The sequence below is a fragment of the Drosophila busckii genome, chromosome X (assembly GCF_011750605.1).
Source record: "Drosophila busckii strain San Diego stock center, stock number 13000-0081.31 chromosome X, ASM1175060v1, whole genome shotgun sequence".
NCBI classification, from domain to species: Eukaryota; Metazoa; Arthropoda; class Insecta; order Diptera; family Drosophilidae; genus Drosophila; species Drosophila busckii.
Window position 1 is genome coordinate 7,964,137 of NC_046608.1, and position 12,310 is coordinate 7,976,446.

Genomic DNA, 12,310 nt, shown 5'->3' on the forward strand with positions numbered 1-12,310 from the left:
CCTCAACGGGAATTGAAGTGAGCGGAGAGGGGGCGGCTTGGGGCTTGGTTAGACGTGCCAGCAAATCGGTAAATCGGCAAACGGAAAACTAATGAAAAGCCATGCAAACATTTCCTCACGCCGCCAGCAACATTGACATCAATGACGATGCGACGAGACGAGACGAGACGCATTGTGGCACAAACAATGCTGCGATTCGATCGATCGACAGCTGCTGCAAGCCAGGCAAAGCTTCAGCAGCATGTGGGGTGGGCTGGGGTAGGGGACGCAGGTAACGGCAGGCATAAATCGTTGACTGGCTGCTTGCTGTGGATGCTGCTGCTGCTGCTGCATGGACATGAAACGTGGCTGGCGCATTGCTGGCTACCACAGCGCCGCATGCTGCCAAAAAAAAAAAAAACACAACACAACACACAAAGCAAAAACAAAACATTGTCAAACAACAATAGCAGCAGCAGCAACAACAACAACGGCAGTAGGAGCTACAAAGCGGCCCGGCGGGCGGACATGCTCATTGGATCGTTGGCTAGATCTCTGACTGCCTAAGCCTGACTTTGGCTTTAGCTTTAGCTTCGGCTGCGGCTGCGGCTCTTTGCCTACCCGATCACTCAGTCAGCCAATCAATTTGTTTGCAACTGCAACAGCAGCAGCAGCAACAACATCAAATTCAACTGCAGCTCCTGCCAAATCAGCAAATAGCCTCAACAACTTGTCGAAAATCAAATGATGTGCCACCAACAGCAGCAGCAGCAACAAGACAGACTTCAACTGTTGCAACTGCAACAACGACACACACACAATACGCTTACTTTACTAATTATGGCATGAGCAAAGATTTTTGATTCATTTGAGTCGTTGAAACAACATCAAATCAATCTCAAATCTGTACAGATTTTTGTCAGCAAGTTCTCTAACTTGGCGAGATTATATAGCCGGAAATATAAAAAATCTGTTCACATTTACAACTTGGCAATTTAAAAGGGCAAACTGAATCGCATGAAATCAACTTGAAGTCAGCTTCGTATCCACTCCAGCCTCAGTTTGTGTCTTGAAATTTTTAATCAATTTATATACATTTTTTTACTCCGATCAATCGATTGATTTAGATTTTTATAGCTATATGTCATAAGATTTTCCTAACAATTGTTGCTTTATTTTTGATTGTATTTTATTTATTGTCATAAGCTTTTTTAGTTAGCTGAGCAACTCTTGCAGCTAAAGCGTAGCCTCGAAATCAAATAGCCAAAGCCACGATCATTTGTCGCTGCCGTTTGGCACGTCCGCGTCGTCAGCAGCAAATCTGCTGTTGTTGTTGTATATTGCGATTTATGGCCTGGCCAGGATCAACAGCGCCATTGCCAGCGCCAGCTAATCTTGCATGCGTCAGAGTCACGCCGTTTGTCCACAGTTCGTAGTCTTTGTTTTTTGGTCTTTCAGTCAGCCCGTCCGTCTGTCTGTCTGTCGATTGCAAATCTCAGTTGGCAAATCTTTTTACGTTTTTTGTCTGTTTTTTATTTTTTTGGCGCTGGCTTATCGCCATGGCAGATTTATTGTGATCGTCGTCTGCTTGGCCATAAGACACGCTTGCCAAGCCAAGTCTATGACTCCACCTAGGCACACAGCAGGCCACGCAGAGAGCTCGAAGCTTGGCACAGTTCCCAGTTAGTAGTTGGGCCTGCCTTCCTGCCTGTTGGTTGTGTAGACCGTTAGCTGTGCCAGAGCCTTTTGGCCCTGCTGCTGCTCAAAACAAGCAAACAACTAACCAAGTTCAAAAGTGCAAATGCGTTCTCCCTTCAGCCTCTGCTCCTCGCAACTTCAACTCCATCAGACGCTGCTGGCTGACTGGCTGGCACTTTGTTTTTTTGGCCTGTCATAGGCCTCGCGGCACAGTAGCCCAAGTGGCCTGGCCTGGCTGCTGTTGCTGCTGCTGCTGCTGCTGCTTGGCTCCCTGCAGACATCCCATAACGAGCTGTGAGCTCTGTCTCTGTCTTTGTGTCTGGTCCCTTGCCCAGGCTTGATCGCTTGCTGTGCTTCGCTCATTTGTTTGATCATTTGCTCGGACAATGGCAGCGCGTGAATTTATGCAGTAACAAGCAAAAGCGAACGAATTGCCGAACTGAGGCTGAGGCACAGCCGAACTGCAAATACTCTTCATCATTTTATTATTTACTTCATTGCATTTTATGTACTGAGGCTACGCTTTAATTGTTAGAGCATTGCAAATGCAGTTTGCCACGTTCGTTTCATTTGTTTGTTGCATGTTATGCAATGGCCAAATGCGAGACTCAGGCTTGGGGGTCAGCATTGGGTCTGGGTCTGGTCACACATCTGACACACTTAAACTCAAACCCAAACTATATTTGCTTGCAGGTCAGGGATTTGGTGGAGAAGTGTACGTGCCCCTCACAGTTTCCCATGGTGCGCGTGTCCGAGGGCAAATATCGCATTGGTGACACCAAGGTGCTCATCTTTGTGCGCGTAAGTAAAGCTCAATCATAAATTCTAGTGTGGCATAAATATTATATTATATTTGCTTATTTTTGTGCAGATCTTGCGCTCGCATGTGATGGTGCGCGTGGGCGGCGGCTGGGATACGCTGTCGCACTATCTGGACAAGCATGATCCATGCCGCTGCCGTTCACAGCATCGCACCTCGCTGACGGCACGCCTCGTCACACGCAATCCGAGCAGCAACGGCAATGGCATTGAGCTACACAAGGCGCAGGTGATATACGAACGGTGAGTCTACCACTCGAAAAAGTAAAATAAAAAAAACAAAGTAATTGTATGGTGGGTGTATATCAGCAGTCGCTCTCAATTAACGCTGCATTTACAGCAAATTCTACTTGCCTGCCCCCTCCCCCACTACTACCCCCTTCTAGCAGCTCGCAGCTGTTCTAAAGCTGCAATTAAAATCGAGCCATGCATTAAGTTGTTATCGCCTTGCTAATTGCATGCATATGTGAACGATAATAATGCACCAGTCTCCAACTGCCGCCACACTCTACACTCCGCCACACTTTGCACTCTCCACACTTTGGCGCTCTCAAAGTGTCACCCAACAACGAAACGACAACGACTGTAACTGTGACTGTGACTGAAATTGAAATTGAAACCGAAACTGCATAGGAATGAAATAGAAAAAGAAAGACAAACGGAATCAGGCCAAGCTGAGTGCTCCATTAGAAGCTCAATTATTCAAGCAGACACACACACGCACACGCTGTTGTATGTATGGATGTGTGTGTTGTTGCCTTCTAGTTCAAGAGCGTACGAGGAGCAGCACACACGTGTCTTTCACAGTTTCCTAATTGCGCTACTTGCAGTGCGTGCTTAAATGGCAAGAATCCCTTCACTGGTGAACAGCTAATAGCGTCACTAGTTATCAGCCAGCTGCTGTGCTTAACCGCCCAGTTAACGCCCCATATAAAACATTGCTGCAATTTAGTTGAAGCTGCATTATCAGTCACTTTTAAATCCAATAGCCGCCTACTTTTGTTCATATACTAAAACAAAACAATGACATTGCATTACTTAAGCTTTAGTACTAGCTTTTAATTAATGCTTTATTGCTATCAGTCATGCTAAATATATGCGTTAAGTATTCAAAAACAAGATTTGAATACAGAAAATTTTTTGGTATTTTATTATCGAGTCAATTTTATCGATTACTTTGCAGCTCACCGCCCGCAGCTCGACGTGTGCTAACGGCTAATAACAGCTCAAACGCCAGCAGCGCTGTCTCCCCAGCAACTGCTGCAGCAGCAGCATCAAGTGCCACTGCCAATGCCAGTTTGTCGCCCAGCCAAACGGTGGGTAAATATCGCAGCCGCAGTCCGACGCCGCAGCGGAAGTTTCTTAATCAAACGGCAGCAGCGGCTACAGCGGCGGCTACTGCATCGGAGCCCGTTGTCTGCTCACCTTATCTAGCCAGACGCTCCATGTCGCCCAGTCAGCGGCGCCTGATCGACATACGCAAGAAACACAGCTCGCTGGAGTCCTACAGCAGCAGCAGCTGCAGTGGACCCAAATCGCTGCCGGCCACCATAAGCGACAGCGGCAGCCAAGTAAACGAGGAGGTAGCAGCCACTGCGGGTGCCGCAGCAGCTGTTGCGGCGGTGTCCACACAACCGGAGCAGAGTAACAAGTTTGAAAACATTAGCGACAATGGCAGTGAGATCAGCGATGAGGGCTACCGCAGTCTGGGCATTGTGCAATCGAATGCACAAAAGCGCGAGTCTGTACACAGTCAGGCATCCATGGAAGACGCTGAAAGCAATGGTAAGTCCAGAATACCACATCCAGATCACGCACTCTTAACGTTTGTGTCTTTTTAACTTTGCAGCGCGTCTCGATCAGACCTCGAGTGACTCGCAGATATCGCCCACGGATGAGCAGGCTGACCAGGAGCAGGAGCAAGCAACAGAGCAACACGTAGCAGAGCCGCAGGTCCAGCTTAATGACCTGCTGGAGCAGAGCGATGAGATTTATGGACCACAATCGCTGCCTGCAGTGCTGGCACTGCCCAAGCAGCTGCCCAAACAGCTTGCCCAGGCGCAAGCCTATGAGGGCCATGCCCGGTTCGAGCAGTCGGGCGTCTTCATCACCGACGACGAGATCACAGTGACTGCCCCCTCGCCCTGCCACGCCGATGTGCCAGATGGCGGCAAGTCAACTGTAGCTGCAAATGCAACTGCAGCTGGCGCTGCTCAGCCTGGTAGCCGCATACCACGTTCCCCGCTGTCGCAGCGACGTCGCCGCAGCAGCATTGACAACAGCACCTGCAGTGGCAAAGCCGGCGGCAGCCTGCAGGATCTTAGCAGCACACGAGCGACTGCGCTGCCCTCGTTTAGTCGCAAGCAGCCCGTCTATCGTTCGGTGCGTCGTCCGCCAGTTGAGCCCAAGGTGACGCCAACGCCGCCGCCACGTGCCAAGGCTTCGCAGCTGCCGTTGGTGCGGGATGTGACAAACACTTGGAGCGGTCGGAGCGCTGCCGCGCCCGTGACCAGCAAGAAGCGGCCGACAATTGGTGCGGATACCTTTGCGCCGCCAGCGGGCAACACATCACCAGCACCAGCTGGCGGTGGTGCGCCTTGGGGACTCGAGCGCGGCGGCAAGGGGCGCTCCTCGCAGATACTGTACGACAGCAATGGACGGCGGGTGAGGGGCTGCAGCAGCTCGTTGACCACGTCGCCGGTGAAGAATCACGCCTCCTCGCCGCTTGCTCAGCAGCTGCTAGAAGCGGCCAGCAGCGCCAAGAACGATGCACAGATACTGGAGAAGATGAAGACGCTGCTCTCGCGCTACGCCGCCGGCAACCAACAGCAGTCGCCCGCACGCGCCTCCAACTGCAACAGCAATGGCAAAAAGTCACCGGTGTATGAGGATTTCACTAGCGCCTGGGTGCACAGCAATGGCAATTTGGAGCGCTCCGAGAGCTGCTCGCCGCCAGCAAAAGCGCGCTCCAAGCTCAGCTCGGCGGCCTCCTCCTGTGGCAGCAATCACTCACGCGATATGGCCAATCCAAGCCCCAATGCGGCAACAGCCATATCGCCGAGACGCGAGCGCGGCATGTCCAAGATACCGGCGCCAGTGCGTCATCATACGGAGCTTTATTAACGGCACGCGCGGGCGCACAGCGTCCGGCTCATGTCCAGGCCGAGGACACGACCAGCTCCAACCACGGCCAGTGACAAACTTCTTCCAAGTGTTTTCTGAAAACCAAGCGACGAGTAAGCACGTGTAGGGTATGTAGGAGGAGAAGTAGGAGTAGTAGGAGGCGGAGGAGGAGGGTCAGGCGAAGTGACAAGAGGTGAGAGAAAGTTAAGTTAATCTAATGTTTAGGGCCAAGCTGGAATTGTTTGTCTGCTTGTGGGCTTACAAATAGAGATAGCAATAAAGATAGAGATAGAGATAGAGATAGAGCTGAGTACTTAGGTAAGAGAACTCGTGTAACGAACCGATCCGAAAAGTGGAACCGTTCCAACTAGAAAGATTTTTGTGAGAGGAAACTTAGTCATAATGCAGATCAACAAAATGTGTAATCACAACTGCCTCATCAAAAGTCTCCACAGCCCAGCCGCCGCTCAGCGCAAACCATATCAATTCGCTACTCGTTACTCGCCACTCGTTGACTGTAAGTGCGAGTGCGATCGCTGGGAACTAAGCTGGGTAGAGTACTAATCCAATCGACAATTACAATCCAAATTTGAGACTTTCAAATCTACATTTTAAAAAGAAACGCATTGATCTAGCTTAACGAGACCTTTACTCGTTCTTTACAAACTTACATATACATACATATATTAAGAAGTCTTTTTTTTTTGTTTTTGGCACATCAGATTTTAAACAGAAATTACTACTATCTTGCTCTCGTGATAGATCTTAGCACAGCCCACATAGGAGAACACAAATGCATAATTTTCTAGAAATTTTACGATCGATAACACACACACACAATTGTATATAGAGACGGGCGAAGCATACAATAAATGGGAAAGAATGACAGATTGAGACCTCTGGGACTGACTGTGGTGTGAGTTTAGTTGATGATGATTTTCCAAGATAGTCTTAGAAACAAAGTAAGAAAAAGGATTTATTTTTATACGCAAGCAAGCAAGCGAAAGCCATCAATGTGACAAAACGTATAGAAAGCTTTTAAACCAACTCGATTTTACGCATAAAAAAAGTAAACAAAAAAAGGAACAGTTAATGCAAAGTATATACATATATGCATAGTTCGCTAAGTGAATATATTGTAGGCTAGTAGTTAGGATTGACGATAACATTTTGAGCAAATGGCAAAAATCTGGTGCTAACACCGCAGCTTATTTCAATTTCAACTCTATAGTACCGTATACCAAACCCGAATCCCAAGCCACAAGTCTATACAACACATACATATGTACATGCATAGTTAATATATATATCTTCTATATCTGCGAGGCCATAACTTGACAACTGTCACAAATATATAAGTATATATATTTTTTTTCGTATATCTCTCTAACTTACAATTAAATCCACATAAATACACGCGAGTCGAATCAAATGCTAGGATTGAGGATCAAGGATCTTGCAGTTATCATTTGAGAAACATTAGCTGAATTTTGTTCTGCCACATGGCCAGTTACATACATACATATACAATATAGACAAACATACTATGCATACATACGCATTAGCTTACAGTTATGTTATACAATTATTATTAAAATATATATGTATATGCTTTTTTTTTGTTTGTACATTGTACCTTTACATATGCTAGATACATACAGTATGTATATCCTTGTTTTTTGTACGCTGAATTAGCAACAATAATGTGTATTCGTTGATATCGGCCTTAATGCGATTGATTAAGATATAATAATATTCTACTGACGATTTATGTTGAATAAGTTTTTTAGTCTTTCTTTCAGTTTGTAACGCAAACCAAATGAACTTTAAATGAAAGCTAAACATATGAATTTTTATATTAATTAACTATATACTATACCTATAACAACACTACGAATCAACATACATATATACAAGCAAGCATATATACTAGATCAAATCAAATCGAAGCAATACAGTTGAAGATCATTTCACCAAAATGACAATTTAATTGTTTACAGCAGTTATAGTTATAAAGTATTGGCGACTCAATTTCGTTTGGTGAGCAAAAAAAACAAAAAACATATAAAATGTATTTTAAATACAATTAATTATAGCGAGCAAGAACATTTAAAGCAAACTAACTATTACAAATGGAATAGAATACAATTGAAATATTAGTATATATTCACATATGTATGCAGACAACAAAAACAACACAACACACACATAATTAATTTTAATCACAAGAATTTAATAAACAAATAAAAATTATATACGACGAAAACCAAACCAAAACCAACCGGCAATTCGCATAATTACAACCAACAGCCAGGAAATTCAAAAATCTTCGAGTGTGCCGTACCGTTTGGCCAGGAGTCGATTTAATTATAGCAATGGCCAGCCGCTTATGGTACGCCTGGCTAAATGTGACGCAAGATTTCCATATTCCACGCAGGCTGCACTCGCTACACCTCATCTCCTTAATTGGGAATAATTAAGCATGCTAATTAGCTTCTTTCTCTCTATGCCCTCACATTTAATAAAATCCAACAAATGTCTGCCCGCTAACTTCAATTTGAATTCGCCGCGAGCCCCAAATGTTCAAATGATCTTGTTCAGTTCACAGTTTATTTTTTGCATTCGCAATACTTGTGCCAAAGATTAAATCATACTGATTACATCAAATAAGGTAGTGTATACTATATATATATGATTACATTAAGTATTTTAATTTAAGACTGCACTTAAACATCAAGATCGCCGATTCCGCCGAGTCCGCCGCCTTCATTGCCAAAGCGCGCCTTCTCCTGGCTCTGGGTCCAGGCCTTGGCAATCATTTGCTTTGTCTTGGAATCACCGCTGTTGTACATCTGCTTCATAATATTGACCAGCGCACCTTCGGGATTGTCGTCGTCCTTCTTTAGTTCGCCTTCCTGTTTTTGCTTTATGCGCTTCTGTATGGCGGTGAGCACGTCCCAGTTTTGGCCCTCTTCGGCCTTCTTCATGTATATGGCGACCATGTCGGTTTTAATCTTGCGATAGCTCTTCTCCACATCAATCGCATGCAGCAGATTGTTGACTGTCAGGCCAAAGTCCTTGCCGTTTAGATCACGCACATGCAGCTGCAGGGAATGTTCCGTGTACTTCACAGTAACAGCGTCTTCGGCACAGTTTTGTACCCCGTTCAGCGTGATAAAAAGTTTCACAAACTTGGCGCTCTGGTCCCAGCCGTAGTCGGTAAGTTCGTGCAGATATCTAAGGGTATAGATATTAATAAATGATACGCCCAAGTCAATGTAAGTATATGTACGTACCTTTTGGCATCGCCTCCATTACCAGCTGCTTGACGCTCAGCCGCAAGGCGTGCTTTTATTTCCAAGTTTACAATCTCGCGCTCCGCCTCGGCCTTAGCCTGCGTGAGCGCGCTTTTTACACGCGCACATTTTGCCTGCGCCAAGAAAGTAACGCACTCGCTGACGTCGGCTTTTAGCTTTAATTGTTACCAATTTGATTATGTGTTTTATTAGTAGCCACAAAATTACTTACCTGTTCAATAGACATCTCTATGGAATTTATTATTATAATCACAGCAAACTGCTAGAACTTTCTTTCACTAACCGCAACGGCAAAGCACAAACAATGTCGCTACTCGCGACCAGGGCTGCTAGACACACTTTTTTCCATTTGGCTGTATACAAAAATACTATAAAAATACCGTTGACGCATTACAAATGTGCTAAAAATGCCAACACTGATGGTTGGCGCAATTGTAACTGTGCTTTTCCAATAGGATTTATGTTCGGCATAAAATTATAAAAATGAGTTTGCAAGATGAAAGCTTTCCCGCCGACGAGCTCTTTCATAATTTAAGCATTGCAACTGCTAAAGAGAGAAGTATTGTACGACAATCAAATCTGTGTTTGGATGATGCTGAAGATGCAGATAAACATGAACCCGACCATTCCCAGAGCCAAGTGCCGCCATTTTTAAACAGCGACTGCTCGGAGAAAACCTGTGCAAGCGATCCCGTTGGTATTGAACATGAAAATGACCATGAGCAGACTAAAAGCGGTGAGTAATATGTTTGCTCATATTTATTCAAATATTGTATAATGAAAGTGTAGACTCGGGCAATAATGATGGCATGGACGGCCACACAAATCCGCAGCTGGGTAGTGGAAGAAGTAGCAAAGCTGTCTCATATCAGGACATACATACGGCATACACGAAGCGCCGCTATAAACATGTGACCAGCAAGGTTCGTAAATACATAACTGATATACATGACCAGGAGAACAAGCGTCGCAGTGCCATGGGAAATTTTCAACGACATCGGTCTATGCCAGAGTCGCTGACGCCCCATGGCAACGCCGAGGATCAACAAAAACTAGATGAGTCGCTCTCTTTGGCCAATAGCAGCGAGACAGATACGCATGTGAGAGACGAAAGCTATGAACGTCTGGTCAACGAAAAGGAGCAGTTGAAGTACTACAATGATTTCTTAGAATCCGATCTTCAAAAGAAGATGGACGATATGATAGTTTTACGAAAAAGCTTCAATGCTGTCCGCACAGAATTAATGGAGTGCAAGGACAAGCTCAAGCGTCAGTCAGCCACAACATTAAGTTCAGCCTCAATGACATTTGGTGGCAGACAGTCGTCGCTACGCTCGCTTTTGTATTATCCGCCAGCGATGAAACCGTTGACCGGAGATACCATTGCCAAGGCCACACAGACAGACTTGACGCCCTGTACCGCATGCGCAAACCTGTCAGATTTATCAGTGATGCCAGCTATTGCTGCTAATGCCACGCCACACCCGAATGTCAATATGAACGACATTACATACGACAGTAGTGCGGGCTCCATTGAGATGCCGCTGCTCAGCATGCCGCCTGCTGTGCGCCAGCTCAAGTCCGGCAATCCCATCCAGCGCATAAACATGAAGCCACTCTCACTGAACTTTAGTAGGGAGAGCACTGATGTAGATGCCAATGGCAATAGCATAAGTATGTTGAAAAACTAGCAAATATTTTGTACATTATATTTATTTATTTTAATTAGTTGCTGAAAATAGCACCGTGAATAGTTTGCAACCGAGCAGCTCTAATCGTATCGCCACGAACAATTCAGGCAGCAGTCATCCCAGCAGTAATGACTCGGCTATTGAAATTGAGTCGCGATCGCCTCAGCCGGCGTACCACAGCCAACCAGCTTTGGGCATTGGACAGATGATCGATTCGTGCAACCAGGAATGCATGTATTTTGACAGGCGCAATAATTGCGTTATCAAGGTGATGCCACTTAGTCACACCAATGCAACAACTGGCGTTAACACCAGCAGTTGCAGTCGATCCTTTAGCGTTATGCCATTGCTGGACAATACGCAAAGAATGCAAAGACGAAAAAAATCGTTGGTGGCACGCATGCGTCGCATTCTCGGATCTTGTGTCCGTTGCGAGGATTCAAATCAGACCATGGACAATAGCAATGGAACATATACGGTGGGAATCTCTTTGTTGAGCAACGAATCGGATCTATCCCAAAATGTACGTTAAATGTATTGCATGTTTAAATGTTTGTTGCGCCATTTAATACGCTGGCGTTTTTTTCTCATTATTTTTCCTTATATTTATTCCGTTAATTTTATCTACAATATGTATTTAGCTGTGGGCAAGTCTTTTTTTGTAATTTTATGTTTTATTAAGTTATGTAAGTCTTTGTGTGCATAATACTTTGCTACACATTTTAGTCTTGGTTAGGTGCCCGTTACTTATGCCCTTTCAAAATCTATTAATCGAATAAATATGCATATTGATAACATTTTGAATTTAACAGCAGCTGTTGTTCTGGGTCTGAACTCGTTCTGCATCCCTGACGAAAACTCAATGTAAATACATAAATTCATTTTATTTATTTCTAAGCTTAGTTGCAGTTATAAAAGAAAGAATTTGCCTGGCTGGCGATGGGTTCAATTAAACTACTGGTAGTAAAGCTCCAGATTCATGCCATCGTGAATTTCATCTGCAAGCACAATTTGTAAACGTTTAAAGTAAAAGTTAAAATAGAGATCTATGGAATGCTTACAATCAGATAGGCGGATAGGGTCTTTGTAAATTGTGTACCACTTCTTCAGCACAATCTTTTCGTGCTTGGTTCCAGTTTGAGCGGCAATCAGCTTCTTGAGATCCCCAATAGTGTCGTCAGGATTGCACTTCACGCGCACCTGTGTGAATAATTCAATGTGAATACATTATGAACTGTTACACGTGCTAACCAAATTACTTACCTTTTTGCCAAGACGATCATTACAAGTTATTTCAATCATTTTTTTTTTTTAATTATATTTGCTTCTTTATAACTTTCAGCTGCGAATATTTACAAAATGTGCTAAAGATGTGCAATATTTCGATATAACATTATAAAGTTATTTAACATTTGCACTGTTAAGCTACCGGACCCTTCCATCTCGCTCATGCCAGAGGAAATCTGTTATTACTACACTACTCGCACGCGATCGTTGTGGATAATAGCTGCGAATTCCAGTGCACACTCTATGTGGTAAGCTATATAAATATCTACAACAACAAATAATAAAACAAAAAATTCAAATTTAAGAAAAGAAAGAAAAACCGTCAGAGTGCCAAGAAAAAACCAAATCGCGCTTAACATTATCGATAGTCTCGCGATGTTACATTAGTCTTACATT

At 44.5% G+C, this 12,310-nt stretch overlaps 4 protein-coding genes across 7 annotated transcripts in view; 2 read left to right on the forward strand and 2 right to left on the reverse strand.

The window, feature by feature from the left end:
* LOC108605417 (GAS2-like protein pickled eggs) overlaps positions 1-7,836 on the forward strand; it is a 50,260-nt gene extending 42,424 nt beyond the window's left edge. For all 4 annotated transcript variants that reach the window (XM_017995087.2, XM_017995089.2, XM_017995088.2 and 1 more), the window contains exons 7-10: positions 2,371-2,478; positions 2,549-2,739; positions 3,680-4,281; positions 4,346-7,836. In XM_017995087.2, coding sequence (XP_017850576.1) covers positions 2,371-2,478; positions 2,549-2,739; positions 3,680-4,281; positions 4,346-5,619 — 2,175 coding nt within the window. In that variant the 3' untranslated portion in view covers positions 5,620-7,836. The remainder of the gene's footprint in view (positions 1-2,370; positions 2,479-2,548; positions 2,740-3,679; positions 4,282-4,345) is intronic.
* A 383-nt stretch (positions 7,837-8,219) lies between these two features.
* LOC108605441 (calcyclin-binding protein) lies at positions 8,220-9,254 on the reverse strand. Its single transcript, XM_017995124.2, has 3 exons — positions 9,148-9,254; positions 8,916-9,091; positions 8,220-8,856 (listed from the first exon to the last, which is right to left on the reverse strand). Exons 1-3 carry the CDS (start codon positions 9,160-9,162, stop codon positions 8,346-8,348), a joined length of 702 nt encoding a protein of 233 aa, XP_017850613.1. The 5' UTR covers positions 9,163-9,254; the 3' UTR covers positions 8,220-8,345.
* Positions 9,255-9,331: 77 nt separating this feature from the next.
* LOC108605350 (protein swallow) lies at positions 9,332-12,162 on the forward strand. The gene is made up of 4 exons (XM_017995019.1): positions 9,332-9,672; positions 9,726-10,610; positions 10,666-11,150; positions 11,970-12,162. Exons 1-4 carry the CDS (start codon positions 9,420-9,422, stop codon positions 12,024-12,026), a joined length of 1,680 nt encoding a protein of 559 aa, XP_017850508.1. The 5' UTR covers positions 9,332-9,419; the 3' UTR covers positions 12,027-12,162.
* On the reverse strand, positions 11,497-11,990 carry LOC108605448 (ubiquitin-like protein 5). The gene is made up of 3 exons (XM_017995130.2): positions 11,891-11,990; positions 11,689-11,827; positions 11,497-11,625 (listed from the first exon to the last, which is right to left on the reverse strand). The coding sequence occupies exons 1-3, from the start codon at positions 11,927-11,929 to the stop codon at positions 11,582-11,584; spliced, it is 222 nt and encodes a 73-aa protein (XP_017850619.1). The 5' UTR covers positions 11,930-11,990; the 3' UTR covers positions 11,497-11,581.
* Positions 12,163-12,310: the final 148 nt, after the last annotated feature.

Bases quoted from the DNA above. Each gene is read 5' to 3' on its own strand.
- LOC108605441 (XM_017995124.2), bottom strand. The intron at 8,857-8,915 runs GTACGTACATAT...CTATACCCTTAG, and splicing joins AATGGAGGCGATGCCAAAAG to ATATCTGCACGAACTTACCG.
- LOC108605350 (XM_017995019.1), top strand. From the start codon at position 9,420: ATGAGTTTGCAAGATGAAAGCTTTCCCGCCGACGAGCTCTTTCATAAT. The intron at 10,611-10,665 runs GTATGTTGAAAA...TATTTTAATTAG, and splicing joins TGCCAATGGCAATAGCATAA to TTGCTGAAAATAGCACCGTG. The intron at 11,151-11,969 runs GTACGTTAAATG...TATAACTTTCAG, and splicing joins AATCGGATCTATCCCAAAAT to CTGCGAATATTTACAAAATG.
- LOC108605448 (XM_017995130.2), bottom strand. From the start codon at position 11,929: ATGATTGAAATAACTTGTAATGATCGTCTTGGCAAAAAG. The intron at 11,828-11,890 runs GTAAGTAATTTG...TTATTCACACAG, and splicing joins ATGATCGTCTTGGCAAAAAG to GTGCGCGTGAAGTGCAATCC. The intron at 11,626-11,688 runs GTAAGCATTCCA...TTGTGCTTGCAG, and splicing joins CCCTATCCGCCTATCTGATT to ATGAAATTCACGATGGCATG.